General features: G+C 32.8%; 1 protein-coding gene across 5 annotated transcripts in view; it reads right to left on the reverse strand.

The window, feature by feature from the left end:
- Positions 1-1,218: 1,218 nt before the first annotated feature.
- The window catches only part of USP25 (ubiquitin specific peptidase 25), a 136,001-nt gene continuing 110,102 nt past the window's right edge, over positions 1,219-27,117 (reverse strand). For all 5 annotated transcript variants that reach the window (XM_032406294.1, XM_032406297.1, XM_032406293.1 and 2 more), the window contains 6 exons: positions 20,027-20,205; positions 17,853-17,931; positions 14,497-14,576; positions 10,427-10,550; positions 9,171-9,366; positions 1,219-8,856 (listed from right to left, as the gene is read on the reverse strand). In XM_032406294.1, the coding sequence (XP_032262185.1) occupies positions 8,684-8,856; positions 9,171-9,366; positions 10,427-10,550; positions 14,497-14,576; positions 17,853-17,931; positions 20,027-20,205 (831 nt within the window). In that variant the 3' untranslated portion in view covers positions 1,219-8,683. The remainder of the gene's footprint in view (positions 8,857-9,170; positions 9,367-10,426; positions 10,551-14,496; positions 14,577-17,852; positions 17,932-20,026; positions 20,206-27,117) is intronic.

Here is a 27,117-nt window from a genome sequence, read left to right on the forward strand (position 1 = left end):
GCAACCCTCAGTTTGTTTCCTACAGTTAAGAGTCTCTTATGGTTTGTCTCCCTCTGATTTCATCTCGTTTATTTTTCCTTCCCTTCCCCTATGCTCACCTGTTTTGTTTCTTAAATTCCATGAGTGAAATCATATAATTGTCTTTCTTTCTTTGAATTATTTCACTTAGCATAATACCCTCTAGTTCCATCCACATCGTTGCAAAGGTAAGATTTCATTCTTTTGATGGCTATCTATCTCTCTCTCTCTCTCTCTCTCTCTCTCTCTATATATATATATATATATATATAAATACACACACCACACCTCTTTACATTCATCTGTTGATGGACATCTGGGCGCTTTCCATATTTTGGCTATTGTGGACATTGCTGTCATGAACATTAGGGTGCAGATACCCCTTCAAATCACTGTATGCTTTGGATAAATACCCAGCAGTGCAATTGCTGGGTCTTAGGGTAGTTCTAGAAAATATATTATTTTTGTTAACATCAATGTTATGTTGATATTTTCTCGTTGTAAAATTGATATTATCCATTTTTTACCATTTCAATTCTAATATGGTAAATATCAATAAGATATAACATGCTCAAACAACAGCTCTTTTAGGTCTTCAATAATTTTCAAGTGTGAAGAGGTCCTAAGACAAAAAGGTTGAGAGCTGCAATTCCATTCCAATAGTATTCAATTAGAAAACTTTTTTAAGTTGTAAAGAGAAGCTCATTCATAAGCACCATAAAAACATTAAAACACATTTAGATACCTACAATTAAAGACAAATGAAAATAATTTTAGAATTCCAACTGAGGAACCTATGAACCTAATAAAAGGACAGACAATATTCTTTTTGGATAGTGAGATTCAATATTGTGAAGGAACTATGATTTCTCTATATGCCAATCTAGGTAGGCCAAAGTAATTACAATCAAAATGCCAATAGGAGTTTTATTTGAAGTAAGATTAAATAATTCTAAAATTTATCTGTCAGAGTAAAGAGAATTCTGGGAAAAAATTAGTATTAAGGGTGTATGTGCCGGGGAGTAACACTTGATGTATTAGATAGGAAAATGTTTATTAGTTATAAAACAAATATTTCAAATCAATGTTAAAACAACAGTGATTAAATTAGTAATGACAGTTGAATAAACAAAAACATAAATGGAACTGAGTAGAGTGTTTATAAATATCAAATATAAAAATTTATTTTCTAGTGGATATTACATTTTAAATCAGTAAGGGAAAAGAGGAATTATTTTATAAATAGTATTAGACAACTAGATAATCTTGGCAGAAATTTATGAATCTTTACCTCACTCCTTAAATTAATATAATTTCCACCTGCACTTGGAGCTGACATAAAAAATAAAATCCTAAAAATATCAGAAGAAAACATGGATGAGTATTTTCATAATCTTGGACAGGGAAAATTCTTTGTAGACAGAATATCAAAGGCAGAAACTATAAAGCAGGTCAACAGATTTGATTACATAAAAATAAAAAGTCATAAAACAGTAATATTATAAGCAACTTAAAATAAATGACAGAAGGAAAATTTTTGCAATGTGCATAATAAAGAATGATTCCTAATATAAGCTACTGTAAATTCAGACATGAACAACCCCCATAAAAGTGCAAAGTGTAAGCAGTTAACTACACACAATACAAACAGCTGTTAACATATTAAAATATATTCACTCTCACTAAAAATAAAAAAAAATAATACAATAAACTTTTGTTTGTTACTGAAAACTACTAAAAACTGGCAATATTCTTTGTTGAACCTGTGGAAACAGACTCCCATGCTCTAGTGGTGGCAGTATAATCAGATAGTTTTGGTGAAGGTTCGTTTGACAATTTAGCTCAAAATTTTAAACATGGATACTCAGTAACTCAGAAATTATACAAGAAATTTACTGGAAAGACAAAAGGCATGAAAACAATATTAGTATGCACATAGATGTAAGTAGCAGCCTACATTGTATGTCCATGAATAAGTTATAGTTCGTTTTCCTTATAATCAAATGCTGTAGAGCAGTAAGACAGATCTATACACACTTCCTTGAAAATGTCTACATTATATTTTTAAATTGTTTATGAAAATCATTGAATTATAGTTGTGTGTGTGTGTGTACATGTGCACATACACAGAAAATGTGCAGAAGGATTAACATAAAAATGTGAAAAGTGTCTAACTTCAGGTAGATGGATTTGGGTGGATTATTACTTTTGTCTTACTAAGTTTGTCTTATGTATGTACACCTGGTAGATTGTGTGGTATGTGGCATGCATGCAAAAAAAAGGAAGAAAAAAATATATATGTGAATGAATGAACGGTTGTGAGTGAATTCTTTCTGCTACTGATTTTAAAAATAAAGCACAAATGGATCATTAAAAGGTTTCCTTTGATAGAAAAGAGCAACATGATTTCAATTAGAACTAGTGCATTTACTCTTGAGGTCCCAGAGATAGTCTACAAATACATTCCTGAATATTTAGCATTTTAGGGATTAACATCTTTGGGTAAAAAGGAATTCTTAAAAGGAAACTAATATGTTCTTTACCTATTGTCTCTCAGCTCCAATTCCACCCTTCTATCCTTTGCTCTGTGATGCTGGGGCTGGGACTCCACAAACTGCATTTTCCTGACCCCCTTGACTGCTGCATTCCATTTAGATCCTGCCAGTAAGTACTAGAGAGAAGGTGGAAGGTAGGAAGAGGAAAACAAGATTTATTTTGTCTTTGCTTGCCAATCCTACCAGTGTTGACCTAATGTCAGTTGATTCCAGTCTTCAACTATTTTCAGGTCTAGAACTATCTTCACTGCATCCCTCAGAAGTAGCAAGAGCAGGTAGGTGGCGAACCGTCTCAGAAGTTTATGCACCAAGTCCATGCGGACTCCTATTTAGGAGCTCCAAGGTTCTGGCAACCCCAACTTTTCCCCCTTTTGTTTCCTCGCCCCTAGGAATAGTGGCTACCTCCTGCAGTTAGGATATCCGGATTGTCGTCTATGCCTCTACCACATCTCCTTTGTTGAAATACCTACCGTGGGCTCTCCTGACAGACACATGCTGCGAGAGGTGCTAGCTAAAGAGCAGATACACTAACGTGATTAATGGCAGGATCAAGATAAAAAGACATAAATGCTAAGGACTGGTTTGCTCAGGTTAGCACTTTAATGGTACCTGAAAGTTCTCATGTTGTCAGTAAAGGAAAATGTCCATATCACCAAGGGTCTTCGGCAGCTCTGTCCAATAGAACTTTCTGTGGTAATGGAAATGTTCTAAAACATGTTATCCAGTGTGTTGCCAGGAATCTCATGCGTCTATTGAGCATTTGCAATGCGGCTAGTATGTCTAAGTAATTTTAACTTTATTTGGTTTAAATTTAAATAGCCACACGTGGCTAGTGGTTATCATATTGAACAATGGAGGTCAAAGATGGCTGGCTAGAAGGCCAGAGAATCTGTAAGACTACACTTCTATTAAGTTGCCAGATAATTTAACAGATGCTGAGGTTACAAAACCAGGATATTATCTCTCTCTAAAGGAGTTCTGTCCAGCAATGGAAGACAAAAATGTAAAACCTCTTTGAAAGATTATTCTGCCAACAGTGTTGAAGATGGACTATAGGGGCAAGATCAGTGACAAAGAGGCCAGTATATCAACTGTATTTCAACTAAAACAAAGAACTGACAGAGGGCCATTCAGGAACAAATCTAATTGTCCAAATTAAGAGATGAGAGATCTCATCAACAGTACTAGTGAAGAAATGCATGAGCAACGTATTAGCAATTTTGACCTGTTGACACTTGGTAACCAATGGAAATAAAAGTAGAATTGAGAATAATTCCCCAAGTCTGGGTTGTTGTATCATTCGCCAAGGGAATACAAGAGAATTAGGTTTGGGAAGAAGCGATGAAGTTAGTCGATGTGCAAAGCTTGAAGTGCCTGTGAAATATCCAAGTCTGTATATTGACCAGACCATTGGCAACATATATGGGTCTGAAACGCATGAGGTTGGTTTGGTTAGAAACTAGAGACACAGACTTGTGAATCATCAGCACGCAGGCAGTAAGACGACAAACTAGTAGACGCAACCATCCAGAAAAGGTGAAGTTAGAAGGGAGCCAAGTACAGATCCTTGACACTCATATTTAAGGAGTAGGAAAAAAAAGAAATGACAGGGAATGCAGGTAGGAATGAGAGTAGCCCAAAGAAGCCTGTCTCAGGAAGGCAGATTCTGAAAATCAGGAGTAAACAATAGCAACAAATTATAAAAGGCTGACAATTATTGCACACTTACTATGTGGCAGACATTTTCCAAGAATTTTATATATAGAAACCCATTTAAACTTTTAAGAGTCCTATAAGGTAAGTTATACTACAATCCCATTTTATAGATGAAGAAATACAAAAAGGCACAGAAAAGTCCAAGAGTAATAGCTGGTCAAGTAAACAGCTGACCCAGGATGCAGACTAGGCAGTCTGGTTCTAGAGCCTGCACTCTTGACCACTCAGGAAAGAGAGAGAAGTTCAGTAAGTTGGAACTGAGAAGCATTTGAGCATAGCTTTGGTTGGCTAGAGCACATACTAAAATGGGCATGCTCCATAGCTGAGGGGGCCATCAGCAAATGTAAATCCTTGCCTTTTCATATGACATACAAGAATGCAAAAAGCAAATTTTTCCATCCTGCTTTAGCCAGGCTCAATTAGTCTCTCAGGGCAAGGGCAGAGTTGATTCTTAGAAAAATTAAAGTTGGAGGAACACCTACCAAATGGTTTCAAACTAGTTCTCACTTTAAAAAGTCTTTTAAGAATCCACATAATAGATAGGACTTACACACCTTTTTTAAAGAACACTCCTCATGTGCTTTTGATGCAGAACCAGGGTTAAGAATACTTGCCTAGCTCTAGATTATTGAAAAAGTGAGAACCATTTGCTAAAGGACAAACTGAGGTTTTACAGGCTTTGGGCTGGTATAAGACAAAAAATAAGCTTTTTGAATTCTACAGAAGAGCAAATATGTCCCCCAAATAATGGATGTACTTTTAACTTTTAATGTGTAAGTTCATTTTACACATTTGATTTTATATTTTCTTCATAACAGTGGGTTATCAGTAATATCAATCCCCTATTACATCTTGGTTAACTAACTATAAATGTATGGGTATGGAGGTTAAAGTTGAAGGGTATCATACCCAATGGTCCCATTTTCTTGGTAAGGCAAAGGAAAAATCATCCTGTTTTACTGGAGCTGGCATTGAATAGGAGGTGGAGGATGGCAGTGGTTTGAAATAGCCACTGAAAAAACCTGTGCATAGAATGAATAAGGATACTCGAAATTCCAATGTGTATGTATGTGTGTATTCAACTGTGTATATAGTTCCCTCAATCATGATTCATTTACTTTTATTATTAGTGTCGTAGTTTTTATTATTATTTGATTACTGTCACTTCTATCAAAGCTCATTAGAGAAAGAAAGAACTGAAGGCCAGAAAGTACAGGAGTGAGAAGAAAGGATGCATAAAATAGATGACCCTTTCCTTTTCTGCTTCCCCCCCCCACCAAAACCCAACACTTTTGTGTATACACTGCATAACATTACCCAAACATGGAAAAATATGTGGCCACAGTGGTTAACAATAGTTACCTCCGTGCTGGGGGTGGAAAGGGGGATGGAAAAGGGAAGTGGAGTAGGTAAAAATAAAAACACTAGCAAAATAGAAACAGATCCATGGTACAAAGTGGAACTGATGGAAAAACAAAAACAAAAAAAGAAAACCCACATAAACAAGGGCAGATCAACATAGACTATTTCATTCAATCAGTAAATATCTGTTCAATGAAAACACACTGAACTGATACTGATTACGTGAATGTATTGTGAGCAATTCTTAATTTGGTCTGCTGTAACTTTAGTTTTTAGAATACAGTGAAAGTAAAAGAAGACAACAGAGCAGATAGAAGAGCAGAACTATAGATACTTGCATTGTAATCCTGAGGCTAAAGGGAAGAGACTATCATACTTTTGTGTCTGGTAAGGAGGTACATAAATCAGGCTGTCACACACTGTGGACTGAATTGTGTTACCCAGCCCCCAAATCTTATGTTGAAGCCGCTCCCCCCAATGTAACTGTATTTGGAGATAGGACTTTTAAAAAAGACTGAATGAGGTCGTAAGGGTGGGGTCCTCACCCCCTATGACTGGTGTCCACGTGAGGACACAGCAAGAAGGCTGCTGTCTCTAAGCCGAGGGAGAGAGGCCTCGGGGGAAACTACACCTGCCCACACACTACACTTCTAGCCTCCAGAACTCTGAGAAGATAGATTTGTTCCATAAGCCACCCACCGAGTTTGTAGTACTTTGTTATGGCAGCCCTGAGAGTAATATACATACTTTGGATGAAGTTATCATGGGCACAAATGATATTTAATCTGCTTAATGATGTACAATAAATTTTAAAAAAATGATTACACAAGGGTATCCCTACTCACTGCCCGCAAGCATCTGAGTGACTGTACTTTTTGGGGATGGCAGTAGGATTCAGAGGCAGAAGTCAACAACTCTGAATCATAAACAAAGACACTGAACTCTGGAGAATTAGGTATAGGAGGAGAAAATCCACCTTAGTCTCAATAAATCTAAAACTAAGAAAACAAATTTTTAGTTACTTCCTTGAAATTGCAACTGAAGGAAATACTGAAAAGCTTCCAACAAACAAGGGATCAGTAGTAAATGGAAGTTAAACAGCATCAATTTAAGGTGCATAAAATGCTACTGACCGTTTTATCTAGTACCGTGGTTCTAAGTTTAGACCAGATTGAAACTTATTGATATAAAAACAAGTTGTTTCCCCAGGTCTTCAAAAAAGGTCACTTTTTGAAATAAGTACTCAGGTTCATTAATAGGAATGAATCAACTGGCTTTTAAGTAGAAAATGAAATACAATAATAATACTTACCTTCAGCACGAGCCGCATGATTCCCTGGATGTGCCTTGTGAAGGGAGTGATTTCCATATGGTGTTTGAGCACTTGTGTCTCAGTGGTCAATTATATACATAAACACAAGCAACTTTACCATTACGGTAAAATATCATGTAATACTGAAGATACTTTACAAATGCTTTGATGATGCATATGGAGTTTTAAAACTTTGCACAGGACCTGAAAACCAATGTAAAATACTACTACTGCTCAGTAGAGAATTTAAAATCTAAACCAAAACACATTTTGATAGCTCCAATGTGCAAAATCTAACCTTACAAAAGAAACAGTACCAAGTCCTTGTCATTAATACCTCAGTAGTGCATTGATACCTTGAGAGGGAACATTATATAATGGCTTAATATCTTCTTCTTCCTACTCTGTCCAGGATCTTTTATGAGAGGCACTTATAGAGAGTTCTAAGTTTTGGCGACGCTATAACAAACATACACATAGTATAATGATATATTTTACTATGCTAACAAAGTATCATTTATAAAGAAATTTTTATAAATTCAAAAATAGGTTATTGGTAACATGATTACCTTTAAAGCATTGATTTTCATTCACAATATGACTTCATTAATCTTAAACAGCAGTTCCATCTACAAAATGTTCTACAGCTTTTTCTTTTTGAAAAGGAGGAAAATAAAAGCAGGGAAAGATATTCGTAATTTCTAGTTCAACAATATCAACTTCATTTCACAGCATTGATTAGTAGAGAACATTTTCAATTAAAGTGGTATACAATTTACAAAAATAGAATGATTATATAATGCAAAACATTGTCCTCTAATATGAAGAATGTGTGTGTATGTGTGTGTATATACATATACAGATTTTTTATAAGTTTCACTATTAAATAGCCCTTATTCAAGTACTTTTTTCTGGTATCTCTTGAAATAATCACCTTGCTATATTATTTGTAAATACATAAAAAAATAAAAGGTTAATCTAAGAAAAAGTTAAGTTTCAGTGTGGTTGACTTAAATATCAGCTGCTCACTTCAGTGAAAACCTGATTTGAATTCAAAACAGGTTTAGGTGCCATACTGAGTTTAACAACTTAGTCAAAAATATAGATATATTTAAGTGTCAAATACTTAGTAAATTTCCAATGTGCTAACAGAGAAAAATTAAAAGTTTGTATTAATCTATTCATCTATTCATCCGATCTTACACAATCCCCAGACAAAATTCACTTATATATAACTAAAATGATACACTAATATACAATATACCTGCTTACAAACACGTAGGTAGCCATAAATAAAACTTTATTCTTTAATTTCATTTACAAGCTACCAAGTATTATGTATCGTACACAGTGCTGAACACTTAAATGGCTGTAGTTGTGGAAGGATCCAGACTGAATGGAAAGCTGTAAATAAAGAAGAGATAAAAGCAAACGTAATACTGTAACAGGAAGGTGGCAAAAGCATGGTTTTGCCATAATGAAATCAATCAGATTTGTAATTATACATCAGTTCTGGTTAAAACAAAGTCTGAGCGCCATGCGATTCTCAGCTTTATTGTTTGCAGTCTGGGTAAAGTCTGCAGAGTCATTTTGTCTTTTGCAGTTATTAAAATAAAAAAGTTAAAAACTATAGCAGCAACAAGCAAACCCTGTGACAGGAAGGCAAGGGTTAAGAACTAAAAAAAGTTTATACAGTGTGTTTAGGGAAAGTGTGTGCAGTTCATCTTCCATCAGCAGGAGTTCGACTGAGGGACAACATGATTCGGGCAAACCGCTCACAGAGTTCATGTGTGGAATATGAAGGTAACTTCGGTGGCTCATGGAAACCTTTAATCTCAGTAGAACAATCGAGCAGTTTTGGCAGAAAATCTGTCAGCTTCTCTTGGAGGTTTGCTGAAAATACAAACAATTACATGTAGCTAAAGATAGAGAGGGAATGAAATTATCATCTTTAACAAGATTTATTAATTTAGAGTGGTCAACTGATGTTTCATTTCAAAATATGCAAAATAATTACCATTTGGTGGAGAGAGGTAAAATATAAATGGCAAGGCAATGTGCACAACTTGGTTTGTAAATAAGGAAAAAAAGTGATGTGAATGTAAAAATATTACAGAATATAAAAAATGATAAAAATGAATAACATCTAATTCTAACCACGCTTAATCCCAACAACTGAGGTGCCCACTAGCAGTGGTTAAACTTACATTCCATTTCTTGTCCAAGATAGGAACACCATCGATTTCTCATGTCTTCCACAGCAAGTATATCTTTCTCTTCCATTTCATCCACCAATAACAAGGGCAAAAATGGGACAATAAACTCATTCATGATAATCAGACCATTGTTTACTTCTCGATCCTCTCCAGATTCAAACAGTTCTGCTGCTTGCTCATTTAATTTCTTAATGCAATGAGGAAAAGAAAAAGATTTTTCTTTTCTTTAATTAAATAAAAATACTGTGTTAATACCAAAAACAACATAATAAGTATGTTTACAAAACAATATTAGAACAAATTGCAATCGGGAAAAACAATCTCAATCTATTCTAGCATGAAGTCTCTTAGAAAAAGCTATGTATACAATAACAACAAAAAACAAAAACCTTTTGAAACTGGCCAAATTAAGAACTATCCTCCATGGATACAAACCACTAACGCTTCGAGTTTTAAAATACACTAAAATGCAATAAAAGCAGCTGAGAGAAAAATAGTAAGATCACAACCTCCTAATATTCTCATTCGAAAATTTTAAAGACATACTAAAGACTACAATTAGCTTATACTATGTAGTTCTACTGAAAGAAAACATTTTACCAGTACACCTACTTAAAGTTGTTTAAAGTACACTTAAACCATGTAACTTATATAAGTTCAAAAATCATACATTCTTGAATACTTTTGTGCATGTGTGTGTATTCTGTATAGGAAAAAAATCACAACTTAGTGATTAGTATTTTTTTATAGTAGTATTTCTACACATGGATAGTAAAAATATTGAGGAACAAAAACTACCAATGACTAGGTGAGAAAAAAGGATACTGTATTATAATGAATCTTTTGACATTATGTATACCAAATATACTATATATAAAAACTCAAAAAAATCTCTTATTTTTCTGGAATAGCAATTCCTCATGCTCTATGCAGCACCTCTTCTCTCACCAAAAAAGGGAATGGTAGAATGATGAAAAAATTTAAATATAAAAATGTAATTATTTTGATCCTATTTTAAGAACATTTCTGGTTTATCACCTGCAATATTTAGGACCAATAAAGAAGAAGGGATAATAAAGAATGGAGTGCATTCTCACATCTTCAGGGATTAAACCCAGATTATAGACATCATCATGACGCTTTCCCCATCAGAATTTATAGTCAATCACTTACACATGAGTCTGGAAAATGTGTTCAATATAAGACAAAATGATAAAGCAAACACGACCTATGTATATTCAACTTACTAGTAAACATTCTCTTCTATAATGTGATATCAATTCTTCATCATGTCCTCTGTTTGGGCCTTTGGACAAGAGTTCCTTGTTATTCTGATAAGCACAGATAAGGAACAGCAAGGAATCTATATAACTTAAAAATTAAAAGAAACACATAGTATTAGTATTTCATCTTTGAAAAAAAAAGTCAACTACAATTATAAAATACTTTAAGTATACATTTATGTTTTTGATTATTCAGAACATTACCAAAAAAAAATCATCTGATGTACTATAAGCCTGAGAACACCATATATGAAACCAGTTATACAGTTATGTCATAAAGACAAAAAAATGGAACTAGGAATTAAGAAAAGACTGGGAAGGAAAAGCCTGTAATTGCTGAATTTAGATAGTTCCAGTCTTCTTTGGTAATTGTTTACCTCATGTCTTCCATTTAGAGTCAAAATTAAGACTGATATGAAAGCCCAGAATCTACTTTTTTAACAACATAATGTCATTTTTGTTTGAAGGAAGGATCAGGTTACTCTGTTTCTTTATCACAAACATCATTTGTTTCACTCAGTGACCATTCAGGTTTTTTCTATGTGTAGGCACAGTTCTTATCATTGAGAAAAATGTAATTGGTAGAGGGCAGAATATCCAAAGGAGACCCAGGGGAAGTAGAAAGGGAAAAGAATCCTTCTAAATCTGAAAACTCTAGTGGGATACAAACAAAAACAGCGCATACTAACATAAAAGCTGGCAGTTAGGTCTCTTATATTTGCTATAAGTAATATTAATATGTCACATTAATGTAAGCCTAGAGGTTATGAAGTTCAAACTAGGTTTTAAAAAGGGAGGAGGGTAAAAATGTTTGAGTATTCTATTTGCCTCTAAAATAATTATCCTCTCTCAATATGCTGCAGGAAATAAATACAGCTATATATTTGTATAACTGAAATATGAACAATATAAGCTATCTCCTTTGTGAGTTTTTCTAATCGTAACATACCTTCTTATGGATTAATTCAGAAAAATGTAACACCCTAAAAGGTGAACTACTATAAAGAAACACTTTTAAAACTCTAGGTTACACTGAGTTTTACTGTTTATTATTCAATTTCACGTGCTCAAATATAAATCAATTCTATACTTCAATATTAAATGTAGAACTGAAATTAACGACAACTCAAATTACACACCTGAAACTATTTCATAAAAAATAAGTTATTTCATATAGTTTTTTGAAAAGGCTTCTCCCAGGAATTTGTTTTTGAGAAAACTTACGAATACGGAATTTTATTTTGAAATAATATAAACATAACCTCAGCTAGAGACCTGTTTTACTTATGAAAGAAAAAAAGAAGGGAGTGATAATAATATTAAATGTTTTACACCACTAAATTGAGGTAGTCTGCTGGCACATCTACCTTTTCTTTTATAGCCATTAAGTTTCCTATTTGAAAGTCTCCCTGATTGACATTCATATCTGGCCTTCAAGACCTGAGTCACCTCTCTATAGCTCTGAAACCATGACCTTGTTCCAATTTTTTACTGAAGTACACAATTTCCATATTTTATCAACAACCTCTAAAGTGCCTAAAAACGTATCTTCAAACAAATCAGAGTAAGACTCAGCAGTGCAGGTACCACATTCTTATTTTAAAATAAAACAAGACCATGTAGCCTGTAGATTCTTTATCCTCATTTATACTATTGTAAAATTAGGGTTCCTAAAAACATGATTTCACTTCACTACTCTCAGACTTGACAATGGACTATCAATCAATATTTCATTCAAGGCTTTCAAGTGCTATGTTTTTATTTTATTTTATTTTAAGATTTTATTTATTTATTTGACAGAGAGAGACCCAGCGAGAGAGGGAACACAAGCAGGGGGAGGGGGAGAGGGAGAAGCAGGCTTCCCGCGGAGCGGGGAGCCCGATGCGGGGCTCGATCCCAGGACCCTGGGATCATGAGCTGAGTCGAAGGCAGACGCTTAATGACTGAGCCACCCAGGCGCCCCGTATATTTTTATTAAAAAAAAAAGTTGGACAGAACTTCCGGTAATATTTTCTAACCTGTTAGCTGTGGTAATTGCTATATTTAAAGTATAAAATTAACATTTCTTTTTATGATATTCCATAAATATTATTTGTCACCATTACTAATTTTCTAGTTGACCTTTCCAATTCAATAACATTTGCTACATCAGAATATTCACTTTCTGAGTAAGTATATATTTGAGAATAAGCAAATTATGAAATTAAAACATACTTCCAAGTTATATCTCAAAGTCCTTTAACAAATGTTAACTAAGAAAAGCTAATATAGAAGTAAATGCAGAGAGCAAGAAAGTGACAGTTTCATCTTTTTAATTCTCGTTGAGTGAGAAAAATAAATACTTCTTGTACTTACCTGATTTCATTAAATTTTACAAGAATAAAGATCTCTATTTCACTTTTTCTCCCTAGTTAACTATGTGACCTTGAAAAAGTTATTGCATCTCTCTGGAGACATGTGTAAGTAAACACAGTTTATCTATAAAATGGAAATGCCTTATTGATCTTAGATACTCTGTTCAATTATAAGATCACATTACTATTTTTCTCAGAAATATTAATCTTAAGGTATCCTAAAGTGAACTTGAATATTCCTATTAAAGAAATAAAACTCTGACCGAAATAAAATAACTCATAAAACGGGGAGCTACTAATCAAAATACTTTTCTATTTCAGTGACCAAAGTGAATTATCTTATAAATTACACAGTATTTGTGATGAGCACCAGGTGCTGTATGTAAGTGATGAATCACTGAATTCTACTCCAGAAACCAACATTGCACTGTATGTTAACACAATTTAAATTAAAATAAATAAATTACACAAAGACTAGGACTTTAATAATGTATATTCAAGTATTAACATTATTTTTTAATTCTGGGTAACTTCTAAAATTTTGGTTAAGTGTAAAGGGATGGGACTGTGCACTGTCCCATAAACGGAGCAGCGCGATCCGACAGAACCTTCTGCAGGGAGTGCTGTGTCTGCACTAGCCAATGCCGGAGCCACCAGCCACAAGTGGCTACTCAACATTCAAGATGCGGCTAGTAGGACTGAGAAACTGAACTTTTAGTTTTAAAATATTTAAATTTAAATTGTCACATGTGGCTGGTGGCAACCAGGATGGCCTGCCCGGCTCTAGAAGTAATAGCCTGCGTTGTCATTTAAAAACAAAATTGCATTAACATCTCAGCGGAGGTTTCCTATACTTCATACAAAACAAGAAAAGAAAGAAAAGAGGGAATTCAATAACCCTTTTACTTGAATGCACTATTAGAGAATATTTAAAATATAGCACTTTCTAAAAAAAATCATTAGTCAAGTACATTCATGTTAAAGAATATGAATTAAGAAATATGTGGATAACATGTAAATGCAAACTAGTGAATAATGTGTAAGTAAATAAATCAATAACCATCTTTTCTTCTTAATAACATTTAAAAGTAAATAATATTATAGTTTAATAAGTAGCAATTCCTTTAAAACCATCTGTAATTTACATGAAAAATGATCTAAAATGTGTTTGCAGTCACAATTCTTAGAAGACAAGTTATCAATTCTTTACAGTGTTATTTTTTATAGTAACTGGAATTTTGGACAAAGAGATTAGAAACACTATCTCAGACTGAAGTCAAGATTAGACTCGGAATATGAAAATGTCTGGAGACTGAAGGCAAATGTTAGGGAATACAAAGAATTCCCTGTGTTGGGGTACCAGTTTCTTTGGTCCCCAGCAAACGTCTAGGCTTCAATCTAATCTTATTCCATCCTAAACTTCAACTGTAGTATTTGAGAGCTGATAAAAACAAAGACTTAACTAATGCCAACCTTACAGATTTAATTGAAAACAGAAAATATATGGGTTATATATACAGGAACTCTCTATACTAACTATACAATTTCTCTGTAAATCTAAAACTTATAAAATTAAAAGTTTATCAAAAATATATATTGTGAATAAAATATTTTCTATAGATGCGGTCATATCCGAATAGAATTAAGTACAAAAAATAATATTTGACCACTCTGCCTTACCTTTCTTTTTGAAAATTTTCTAGCCCAATTATGAGATACATGGTTGTTTCCCTGAATCTCCTATAATCCTTATGCCACTCCTGTAGGTAAAAAAAAATTTTAAAAGAATGCAGAGTAGGATATTAAAACCACAATGAAAACTGTTCATAAAGTTAATACATTGTTCTGACAACTGTTCAAATTAATAGAACCAAAGAATTCAAAATTAAGATAAACTAGACCTAAGTCAAGACTTTCATTTTTGATACACAAGATTACTTTATTAGTATAATAATACATGTAGAAATTATTAGAAATTAATGAGGAATTAAATAATGACTGACCCTAAGAGAAATACAAAGGCAAGATAATCTACCATGTTTTCTCTCAAAAATTCTTTGGTATAAAGGTATATTATAGATGTACATCACATTAGATGTAGGAGGTAAATGAAGTTACTACTCTAACAGAATCAATACTGAAGACTATTATTTGATGAAGAACGTTAAGGAACTAAAAGAAAAATGTTATAATAAATTTATTTAACTTTTAATTTTGGAAATTTATGTTAAATTTTATTTTATATATGGTAGCTGAATAGTTTACTCATCTGAGATATGGTGAGAAGAACAGAAGCATGTCACATTTCAACTGCCTCTCCCTCCAAAACCTAATTATTGGGCATGTAATAGGACTCAACAATTCAGAATTGACACCCTCTAGCTAGAAAACAAAATCACGATTTCTCTTTAACTTATTTGAAAAAAAAAAAAAAAACTGTTTCAAGGAAAACCATAACTAAATTCAATACAGGATTTAATAAATAATTAAAGTTAGCTTCTCTGGGAAAGTATTCAAATTGCCACTCTACTGTCATTAGAATTGCCTGAGAAGTTCTGAGTAAGCTTTTTCTGTAAAGACCTAGCCAGTAAGTGTTTTAGGCTTTGCAGGTCTTGCAGTCTCTATTTTCACTATTCAATTCTGTGACTGTAGTGTAAAAACATTCATACACAATATATAAACAAATAGTTGTGTTCCGATAAAACTGTTTTATAAAAACTGGTGGTGGGCTGGATTTGGACTGTTGGCCAAGGTTTGCTGAGTCGTGACTCAGAGCAAGATAAAGATATGCAGGACACAGAGAATCCAAAAACATGTCATGGAAATACGTTTAAGACTTAATGGCTCTGCAGTTAGAATATGAGGAGTGTTCAGAACAAAAATATGTTGGATCCAATCAGATGAAGCAACCCTGGAGAGAGAATGCAAAGTCAAATCATAACTAAAAATCAAGTCCCATGTAACTTGAATCTTAGGAACAAACAAAGCGAGTAACCCACTTGCTTGTCATCTCTGGCATGTATCATGTGTACATTTATTTGTGCATATGTTCTCAGATTTTCATTCTGCTATATTGTTCTAAATTACCTACCCTTATGCTATTATTATTATAAAGCATAACGGTTAAGAATGGTATCTCTTGATTTCTAGTAGAATAAGCTTTCCTACCTTGTTCTTCAAGAATGTCTGAGCTAGACTGAGATGTTTGCATTTCATAAAAATTTTTTTAAAGTTCTATTTACGTAATCTCTATACCCAACGTGGGGCTCAAACTCATGATGCCGAGATCAAGAGTTGCATGCTATACTGAGCCAACCAGGCACCCCTCATAAAATTTTTGAAATCAGCTTATCAAGCTCCATCACACAACTTGCTAGAAGTTTGATAGGGACTGCACAGAATCAATAAACTACTCTGGGGTAAAATGGGATCTTATTCTTTTTTTAAACATTTATTTAGAGAGAGAGTGATCATGAGCAGGGGAAGGGCCAAAAGGAGAGGGACCAGCAGACTCCCTGCTTAGCAGGGAGTTTGACACGGGGCTCGACCCTGAAATCATGACCTGAGCCGAAGTCAGATGCTTAACCAACTGAGCCACCCAGGCAGCCCAAAATGGCATCTTTACAATACCAAGTTGTCCAAACATAATATGAATATCCATTTATTCAGGTCTTCTTTAATGTATCCTAAAGTCATGCACATCTTTTGCTAAATTTATTTCTAGTTACTGCACACTTTTTGATGCTATTATAAATGATGTCATTTTTTAAAATTTCACTTTCTGATTATCTGCTGCTGGGTTAATGGAATAAAACTGGTGTTTGACATAGGTTCTGCATGTTGCAAAACTCTCTTATTAGTTCCAATTAATTTATCTGCAGATTTTGTTTGTATTTTCTAGGTGTAAGATCTCCAAATAATAACTTTATTTCTTCTTTTCCAATCTTTTACTTTTTGCTTATTTTTGTTGCCTTGCTGCCCATTTGAATTTCCAGTACAATTCTGAATAGAAGTGGTTGCAGACATCCCTGTCTTTCCTGATTACAAAGGAAAGCTTTCAATGCCCACAATTCTATATATTTGCTAGTTTTGTTGTTTTTTGAGACACTCTTTAGCAAATTTAAGTAGTTGCACCTTGTATTCTGGGTTAAGGGTTTTCATCAAAAATGAATATTTTTCTTTATGTTAATGTGGTGAATGACAGTAATTATTTAAGGGAATCAATCTAAAGTAATTAAGTTTTAAATGGGACCAAACATTAATCAAAGACACTATGAAATCAACTTAAAATTGACTAGATTTATAAATTAAAAAAGACAATGTGTTGGGATGCCTGGGCTCAGATGGTTAAGCGTCTGCCTTCAGCTTGGGTCATGATCCCAGGGTCCTGGGATGGAGTCCCATATTGGGCTCCTTGCTAAGCAGGGAGGCTGCTTCTCCCTCTGCCTGCCGCTCCCCCTGCTTGTGTGCTCGCTCACTCGCTCGCTCTCTCTGACAAATAAGTAAATAAAACCTTTAAAAAAAAAAGACAATGTATAAAGTTAAATTTAAAAATCTGAAGAAATACTAGGTGTCTGAATTGGTAAATTAAAAAAAAAGTATTAATTTTAAAGCCAAAGTTAACACAAAGAGAAATTTGTATACAAAAATTACTATAAGCATTTTATGAGTGTGCATGCATGCTCTCTCTCACATGTACAACACTGTCCAATAATGACAAATGTATATGGCATACAATGATTAAAAGCAGGTTTGCAACTTCCTCCCCAAAATATCTGACGAGGCAAAGAAAAAATACAGCATGGCTTCAGTGACCATAACAGCATTTAAGAATGCAGGTTCTGTTAAATTAAAAAAGGTTGTGTTAACAAGCTATAATCTGCTAGCTGTGAAATAATCTGCTAGCTGTGAAAACTTTGGGCAGGTTACTTTACCCTCTCTATGCCTTATTCTCTCCTGTGCTCAGCTGTGCTGAAATGATTAGTGAACTACAGAATTCCTCAATCTATAGTTCAACCTCTCAAAGGGCCCATTACCTCATATTCCTCCAAGTTTACTTCTTCAGGTTTTATCATTTCAAGTTTGGCTTGAGCAACTTTCATTATGTTGTGACACCTTCAAATAAAAGAAATGCATTCCTAAATCAAAAGCAAAATTCATAAAAACTGAAAAATACGTGACACAAAACTAAACTACCCAACACATATGAAAATAAAATCCATTGTCATTAAGCAATACTTTTTTGAGGAAGCAACTCCCAAATAACCTTAATCGAAAATGTTTTCTGGATCAATGTTGGATAGTTACAAAGTACATAAAGAAGACAGCATCAATAATTCTAACTCAAATTTACCATGTTATATTTACATATGGCTTTTAAATTACATTCTATCAATACATACTGCACAAGTAAAAAATGAAATGTGTTTTTTTATAATGTGTATCTATTAAGCAAGCTTAAGAAACATTAAATCTCATTTTCCCCTTTCAAATGGCATTATTCATAAAAAGCAAAAAAGGAATTCAAAATGTGCCTATCATTTCAGGTAACAGAGACATTCTTATGCATAGAATCATTGTTAAAGAAATCTCTGCAGAATATATTTAGTTATCACATGGATCTTACTCTTTCAAGTATAAGAGAAATTAGACTATCAAAACAAATTGACCAGTTTGCAGTCCCCAGGACAAAAACTGCAAGAGTGAAAAGTCAGCATGATTACCCCATGAATATTTTCCCCAAATTCAATAGCATATATTCATTGGAATACAGTGTACCAGCAACCCAAATAATAAGGGTCATAATCTGTCATATTTCTGAGCTCTTTGTGGTGGTTATATGTAAAATAAGTGATGCTCCTACTACTAATAATAAAGTAGTAATAGCTAACATTCACTGAGCACTTTATTGTCTATCAAATACTGTTCAAGCCATTTACTTGTATTATTTCACTTAATCTGAAATTTCACAGCAGACACATGGTAAAGCAGGAATTTAATCCTGAATGCTTTGTTTTCCACATATTCTCCTCTGCTATACGTATTTTTAATTCAGTATTTTTGAGATATTCATGAAAAGATAATCATTTATTTCAGAATTAAAATGGACTACAATGAACTCCAAGATAACATAAATGTCTCTGTACTCTAAAATAATGTCCAATACTTGGATCTTTACCCAAGGCCTAAATTTTTTTAATGGTATTCATTCTAACTAGATTATATTTTAATTTTCTAGTATTAGTAAAAAAAAAAAATTCTAGGGATTTTATACAAATTTCTATGGGAAAACATTTTTGGGTAAACCAAAACATAGTAGATCCTTAAACAACATGGGTTTTGAGGGTGCACTTACAAACAGATTTTTTACAGTATTGTGTTTTTTCTTTCTTATGATTTTAATAACATTTTCCTTTCTTTAGCTTACTTTATGGTAAGAATACAGTATATAATACATATACAAAATATATGTTAATCAACTGTTTATATTATCAGTAAAGCTTCCAGTCAACGGTAGGTTATTAGCAGTTAAGTTTTGGGGGAGTCAAAAATTATACACTTTATGTGCAGATTTTTGACTGCACAGAGAGTCACTCCCCTAATCTCCACATTGTTCAAAGGTGAACTGTAATTTAACCATTTTAAGGCTTCTCTTGATATCAGAGGGCATTAAATTGTTTTATTTGTGTATACATTTAAATACTTTTCTCTAGTGATTCTCAAACACATATTTTGTATGCCATCACTTGTGGGAGGTGCTACCATCATTTAGCAGGTAGAGGTCAGGAACATTGCTAAATATCCTACAAGTTATAGGATAGCCCCCCACAATAAAGAACTATCTGACTCAAATATACATACTGCACAGATTGAGAAATTCTTTATTTCTCTAAAATATTGAGTCCCCAAAGGGCAGTGATTATATTCTTCCGTAAATCTTTATGTTGCTTAGCTCAGTACCTTAGTCAATTAAATAAAATATACTAAAACAATCTAAATTATTTTCAGCTCAAACTTCTAAAGTCATGACTATAAACTCCAAAGAAATTACAAAGCAACTGTTCAAATTAAGTGAAGTCAAGTTTTGTGCTGTATTTACTGAAACAGGTCTTTGTGTAGATATAAAATAAACATTAAAAAACTGCATAGAAAGCTATTTTAAAAAGATAATTTGAGCATTTGAGTTCAATATTTCACATTTTTAAATTACCTTTCATCAAAACTCAAGTTTCTATCTCCAAATTGTTCTAGCAATGTTTTCTCAATGATTTTCTTTGGTGCTTGGTTCTGGATAAAATAGACCACTACATGATGTAAACGATAATCTGTTTCTGGTGGGGTATCTTCTTGGGCCAATTTAACCAATCTTGAATACTCCAACTTAATTGCCTAGAAAATGTAACAAATGCCAATTTTGGTTAATTGTAATAATTAAAATCCTTCAATATTACAGCTTTAATTATTCTTGTGTTCAAATATATTTTCTTTTAAAGTGTTACAAAGAAGGTAGTACATCTAAAAATACTGTCCCATATTCTACAGTTTAAAAGTATTTTCTAAAACTGACAATATGTGTACTTCCTTATCCCTTCACTGTAATAATGTTTTTTTTTGTTTTCATGTAGAGAAGTATTAAACTAAACAATACACCTAAGTGCACTATGTGAGTAATTTTGTAAAACTTATCAGAGTCTGGTCAGTCTACTCAGAAGCATCCTAAGACTGTGATACTCAGTATCCCTTCTCCTATGCTTTCCAGTATCAGTTTCATGTATATCTTGAATATCCCAAATTTTAGGGTTGAAATACAGCTTCCTGGAATGCCCATATCTGAAAGAAAATGGCTTGTTCTTATATGTATAATAATACCACTATAATTACTTAGCTGAAGAGTCTAAAAATAAAGAATGAAAAAGTAAGCCCTGAGACCCTAGTTACTGCAGACTGAATTCCTTGTTGCTTCAAAAATATTTGAAATTTATTCGTGTAATAATTAATGATTATCACTATTATCACCTTATGCTTGAACTTCCTTTTTTTTAATAAACAGAACACCTCAGAATTTATAATTAATTATAACAGGAAATAATACTGACATGTTTCTACACATGAGCAAACCATTTGGAAAATACTGGCGCATACAGAAATAAATGTAGGGTTATATATCAAATACTGCTGTATACAAGAAACCTATATGATTAAAAATAATACTTTTTACAATATTCATTTATATTGGACTTATATCTAAATCCTCGCTTTATTAACCATAAAACATTATGGGGCCACGTTCAAAAATAAGTTACAAAAAAATCAATTCTATTAGAAAGTTGTTGTTTTTTTTTTTAAGTATGCCTTTCTTAAGCAATTCTTGACCATCCAGATACTATGCTATATTTTATAGAAGGGAGAAAATGTAACTGACAAATATTAAGTAAAACATTCTAGTTATACATTCTTATATATCATTAAAGGGAAGGCTAATAAGTCCTTTCTATATAACTTAGCATTATAAATGGAATTATTACTTTATAGCTAAAATAAACTGTGTTCTTTTTTGTTGTTGTTATACATGCTGTGGTTAAAAGTAGCCAGGAAAGGGGCGCCTGGGTGGCTCAGTTGGTTAAGCGACTGCCTTAGGCTCAGGTCATGATCCTGGAGTCCCGGGATAGAGTCCCACATCGGGCTCCCTGCTCGGCAGGGAGTCTGCTTCTCCCTCTGACCTTCCCCCCTCTCATGCTCTCTCTCTCTAATAAATAAATAAATAAATCTTTAAAAAAAAAAATAGCCAGGAAAACTATATTTTGACATGTAGGATTATTAAGGCTCACTTCAATGCAAACCTAACTAGCACACATAGGCTTAGATTAGAACTATAAAATCTTCTCATTTTCCCAATTTGAAAAAAAAAGGGGGTACATATTCATTTAATAACCAAACTATACTGAATTTGAGAATATAAAACAAAAACAATCAATAACTGTTCTTCCTTATTATATAGAGAGACAATGACTGTCATAAATTATTCCAAGTTCTTTTGAATATTTAAGTATTTCAGGTATCATGCTTTTGGCCAAAATTAGTATGACCAAAATAAATTCGTATTGAGTCTCTTAAAGTAATATTATAGGTGTAGAGATAAGGAATTATAACACTAAATGGTTACATATTTTTTTACCTACGTTCAAAATAGAGACACTATATTTTTCGTAAAGAGCAAATAGATTTCTATTAGCAAGCTAGAATACATATCCCTCTTTTATTCTAAAATTATGTTTATCTCTTAATTTTGTTCTATTTAAGATTCTCCCAATTTACACAAGTAAATGCCAAAGTTAAAATCTATAGATATTTAAACCAGTAGAGGTAAAAAGGCACATTTAAATTTCTACAATTAATTTTTCAAACACACAAAAAACACTTTTTACCAGCACAAATTATTTTTTATAATTATCAATTATTTTTATTTATGAACTTACTTCTAAAAAAGTTTTCTGATGTTTAAATATACTGCAATCATATCTATTCCTTCAAAATTTCAACAGATGTTCCATGCCAGTATATTTAGCAGAGTTCTTCACTATTTATCATTATGAGTAAAGTTAACACTGCTGAGTTGTCAAATTTGATTCAGACTACTTCCTCAGAATCCTGCCCTAGAATTATTCTTGTCCTTTCCATACTTTGGCTGCCTATGAAGGTAATTATTTAAGTTAACTACCACAGATACTGCAATGAAACCATCAAACATTTACAAAATGAAATGGAATACTGGTCATTAGGTGACAGAACTGCTTTGCAATTAATTTTTAAAAAGTCTCTTTCACCAGACCTTTAACATGGTCCAGTAATCAGGCCCAAAGTTATCTATTCAGTCTTATTTCCTATGACTCTTCAACAAAGACTTCCTTCCACTTAGGTCAGGCTTGTCTCCCCACAGATGCACATGCGCCCTTGTTTCTTAAGTTCTCTAAATGCATGATGTCCTTTCTTGTTTGTTCCTCATCTATCTATAGATGACCCATTCAGTAAGTCTAGTTTTCTTTCTCTTTTGAAATCTTCAGTTGCAAAGATCCAAATGACTACTACCTAGACTTTACCTGTCTAAATCATATTATAAGATCATACTCTAAATGTATAATTTTTACAGACTTTATTTTGCTATAACTATATACATACATCAGAAGATACCAAATATATAAACATACAATATATCCTGAAGGCAGAAAAATCTAAGGGAAAATCAGACCAAGATTCAGAAAGCTAGGCATACCATTTATTAACCGTGATATAAAACAAGGCACAAAGTTCTCCAAGTCTCAATGCTCTTACCTCTGAAATATGGTTAGTTGACTTCACAGAGAGTGTGTATGTATGTGTGAGTGTGCATATAAATTAAATGTTTATAGACTATTTTTTAAAAACTGACAGTGTACCAAAAGATGGAAGAAAATCTACTTCAAATTCCAGGGGATTGTAATCATATAGGCTATATGATTTGACCACAACGCAATACATACAGGAATTAAAAATAAAGACAACTCCCAAACTAAGCTCTTAGGACTTAAAATAATACTGCCTTAAATTATTCTTGGGCCAAAGGAATCGAAATTATATTAATATTGGAATCATAAGATATCAAAACCTATAGGACATAGCCAGACTGGTAGTCAAAGGAAAATTCAAATTTAACCAGTATAGAAAAAGTACTGTTCAAGAAGCGGTGGGGGGGGAGGGGGTGGGGTGGGGTGAGAGGGGAGAGGAGAGAAAATAAACTAAAGGTAGAAGAAATAAAATAATGTGGCAATTAGATAAAAAGTCAAAAGCTTTTCTTTCCAAAAAGCTGATGGAAAACCAAAGTATGGGAGAACACTCTCCACCATATGTAAGGTGACAATACCAAAAATACTAAAACAAACAAACAAAAAGCTTTAAAATTTGTTTTAAAAAAATAATACATATAACTTTATGCCAATAAACTACAAATTTTTAATTAAACAGATGATCATCTAGGAAAATATAAATTACCTGAATTGCTTTAAAAGGTAGAAAAACTACCAAGTTCTTGAAGAGACCCAGTAAAGCTACAGAAGAACTGAAAAGGTTGCCCAAGATCTGTACCCGATAAAGGAATCAGGCCAACATTGTTTTAGAACTGCTGTTACGTCAAATCTTCAAGGACAAAATGATTTCTCTATCTACACTACTCCAAAGCCTGAGAAAAGGGAAAATCTCCTTAATGATTACAAAAGGCCAGCATAATCTGAATATAAAATATTGACAAATATAAAAAAGGAAATTGGAGATCAATTTATCTATGAACACAGATGCTAACTTCATCCATTTTTGATAAACTACATTGTGTACAAAAAGAATATATAAAAACAGACAATGTTTACAATGTTTAAAAAAGGAGGGGTCAATGTTAAAATCTTTACATTCTAAGGATTAAGGATTACAAAGAAATCTGTTCACATCTCAAACAGATACATTAGAATATTTCTAAATTCCAACACCAATCAGTTTTGAAGAAACTCTTTTAACTATGAATTTGAGAAAGTGTTTTTAAATTTGTAAAGGAAAACCTATTTAAAAAAAAAACAATGCTATACATCATACTTGAAAATAAAACACTAGAGACAAATCCATTAAAATCAGAAAGCAAAGGAGCTTATTACTAAAATTATTTTCATATTTAACTATATTCTGAAAAATATGGTTAACATAATAAAAACAGAAATGAAATAAAAAGTCTAATGGAAATTATCCCAATTATGAGATAATTATTGGGAGCCAATGTACTGAAATAATGACAAGAATCAACTAAAAAATTATTAGAAAACGTAAGAGCCCAATAAGGTAACTGGATACAATATAAATAAACAAAATTAATTAGCTCTCCCACTAACTACCCTACCAATAACTTGGTAGAAAAAGTAGGGGTAAGTGACTCAATTCATAAAAACAAATCTATTTTATACATTATTATATCTGTGATTGAGCTGGTGACTCTTCCTAAAAAAGAGGTTAAACCTTAGCAAGTCCACTTACCCAGATATAAGTTTCATTCTCCAATTTATCTTCTTATCAGTGAAAACCAACATTTCATCACATGGTTTACCAGTAGCAAACATATATAACATTTTAAAAATTGATCTAATCACAATACATATGGAAGTCCATTTTTAGAAATAGGAAGAGTTGAGAATCTTCTCATAACCAAAAAGCTAATATAAAATAAACCCAATAAAGACATTTTTGGTAATGCAACAGAAGATATATAAATATGTCTACATTACCATAGTATACTATAATTACATATAATTATGTATAATAAAATAAATGTTAAAAATAAAAATTAAGAATATACTATATCTAATTTAGGCAAACAGTAAGACAGAAGCAGCTATCATATGTTAGTTACCATGTTATGTATATATTTTGTGAATTAATACTGCATGTTGAAATAATGATTGGAATCAACGGCCAAGAAAACAGAACACGTTTAAATAGGCCAATCACTGTAGAAGGAACAAAAAAAAAATTATCAAAAAATCTACAACCAAAAAAGGGGCTAGGCTCATATGGTTTTACAAGTTCTAACTTACTCTTATAGAATAGATAATTCCTATGTAAACTACATCAGAGTATAAGAAAAACAGAAAAGCTTTCACTTACTAAAGCTAACATAAGCATAAAATCAAACCTGATGAAGATAGCACAAAAAAGAAAAATATAATACATTTTTAATAATAGAGAATGTAGAAAACCCAAATAAAATGCTACTGAGTAAATAGTGTGTACATATGAATTCATAAAAATAAAAATTTACTAAGAAAAGTGCTTTAAGAAACTACTGCAGAAAACTTACAACACCTTGGGTCAAAGAAGTTTCATTATAGCAATGAAACTCCAGAATCCAGAAAGGAGCAGAAAGATTTGAAAGCACAATGTTTTTATAAACTTCTTTATGAAAAAAAGGTATCATAAACTAACTCAAACAGAAATGGCAGACTGGGAAAAAACAGGACATACATCCATAAAGAGAGTAATACATAATAAATGAATACTAAATGCCTTCACTTTAAGAATGCCCACAATATATTTCTGAGTGATATAAGTTACAAAGTAATATGAATAGTAAAATTTAAAAATGAAAAAAAATTCTCTATATATGTATGATTGTATAAACAAAAGGAAAAAATAAGAAAGGTTACACAGTGATAACAGTGGTTACACAGGTCAGTGGCAGAATGCATTATTAGTTTTAATTTAGACACCTATATACTACTGAATGATTGCATTGTTTACATATTATTTTTGTTATTTACATGACAAATTTTCTAAAACTATATATTATCAGCTAGAATTTTCCAAATGCAAATCATTTACCTATACCAAAAATACACATTAATTATAAACAATTGATAATATTTACATAAGAACATATATATGTGTGTGTATGGTGTGTGTGTGTGTGTATATATATATATGTATATATGTGTGTATATATATCCCTCAATTACAGATAGGTGAAAATAAATACACATGGACATAAACTTCAGAGATTTGCTGCTGCCTCAAAATCAGAGGGTAAACTGAAAAAGAGAAATACATGAAATATGGAAAATACATAAAAGACAAGATGCAAAGGGCATCCCCAGGTAATGGTGAATAAAGATCCCAAGATATTAGTTATATACTGGGGATAAAAGAAAATCAATGCAGACTGAAGCAGGTTACAAAGCTCTGGAATAGACTTACAGAAGATGTCTATTCCAGAAGGAATCTATTCCAGAAGAAATTTCCCCAAGAAGGTAAAATTGACAACAGAATATGAGGAGACTTAAACAACTTGCAGAGAGTTTAGAAGCCCATCAGTAATACATACAGAAAACTAAGTAAACCAAAAAATAAAACAACTCCAAGGAACATGAAAACTGGGGGGGGGGGGGGGGGGGGGGGGGGGGAGAGGGAGGGGATGTCAAAGTAATAATGTTTATGACTCAGCTCAATCCTGAGTAGCATACATAGAAATAGTAATACAAACAGAATTCTGATTTAATCCAAATGACAAAATTTTACACATGTGCATCCGTGTGCGCGTGCGTGTGTGTGTGTGTGTGTGTAGATAGATGGAAGGGTGGAAACTATGCGGGGGAGCAGGGACAGGAGAAGGAGAGCTCATTGTTTACATCCCCTAGCAAGGAATTCAACAGGAAATGTGTAAACTAAGAACCACAAAAACTCAAGCATTCTGTGTTTACTTAAAGATAAGGAATTCATGCCAAAAGGATTAGATAA

This window comes from Phoca vitulina, unplaced genomic scaffold (assembly GCF_004348235.1).
Source record: "Phoca vitulina isolate PV1807 unplaced genomic scaffold, GSC_HSeal_1.0 scaffold8, whole genome shotgun sequence".
NCBI classification, from domain to species: Eukaryota; Metazoa; Chordata; class Mammalia; order Carnivora; family Phocidae; genus Phoca; species Phoca vitulina.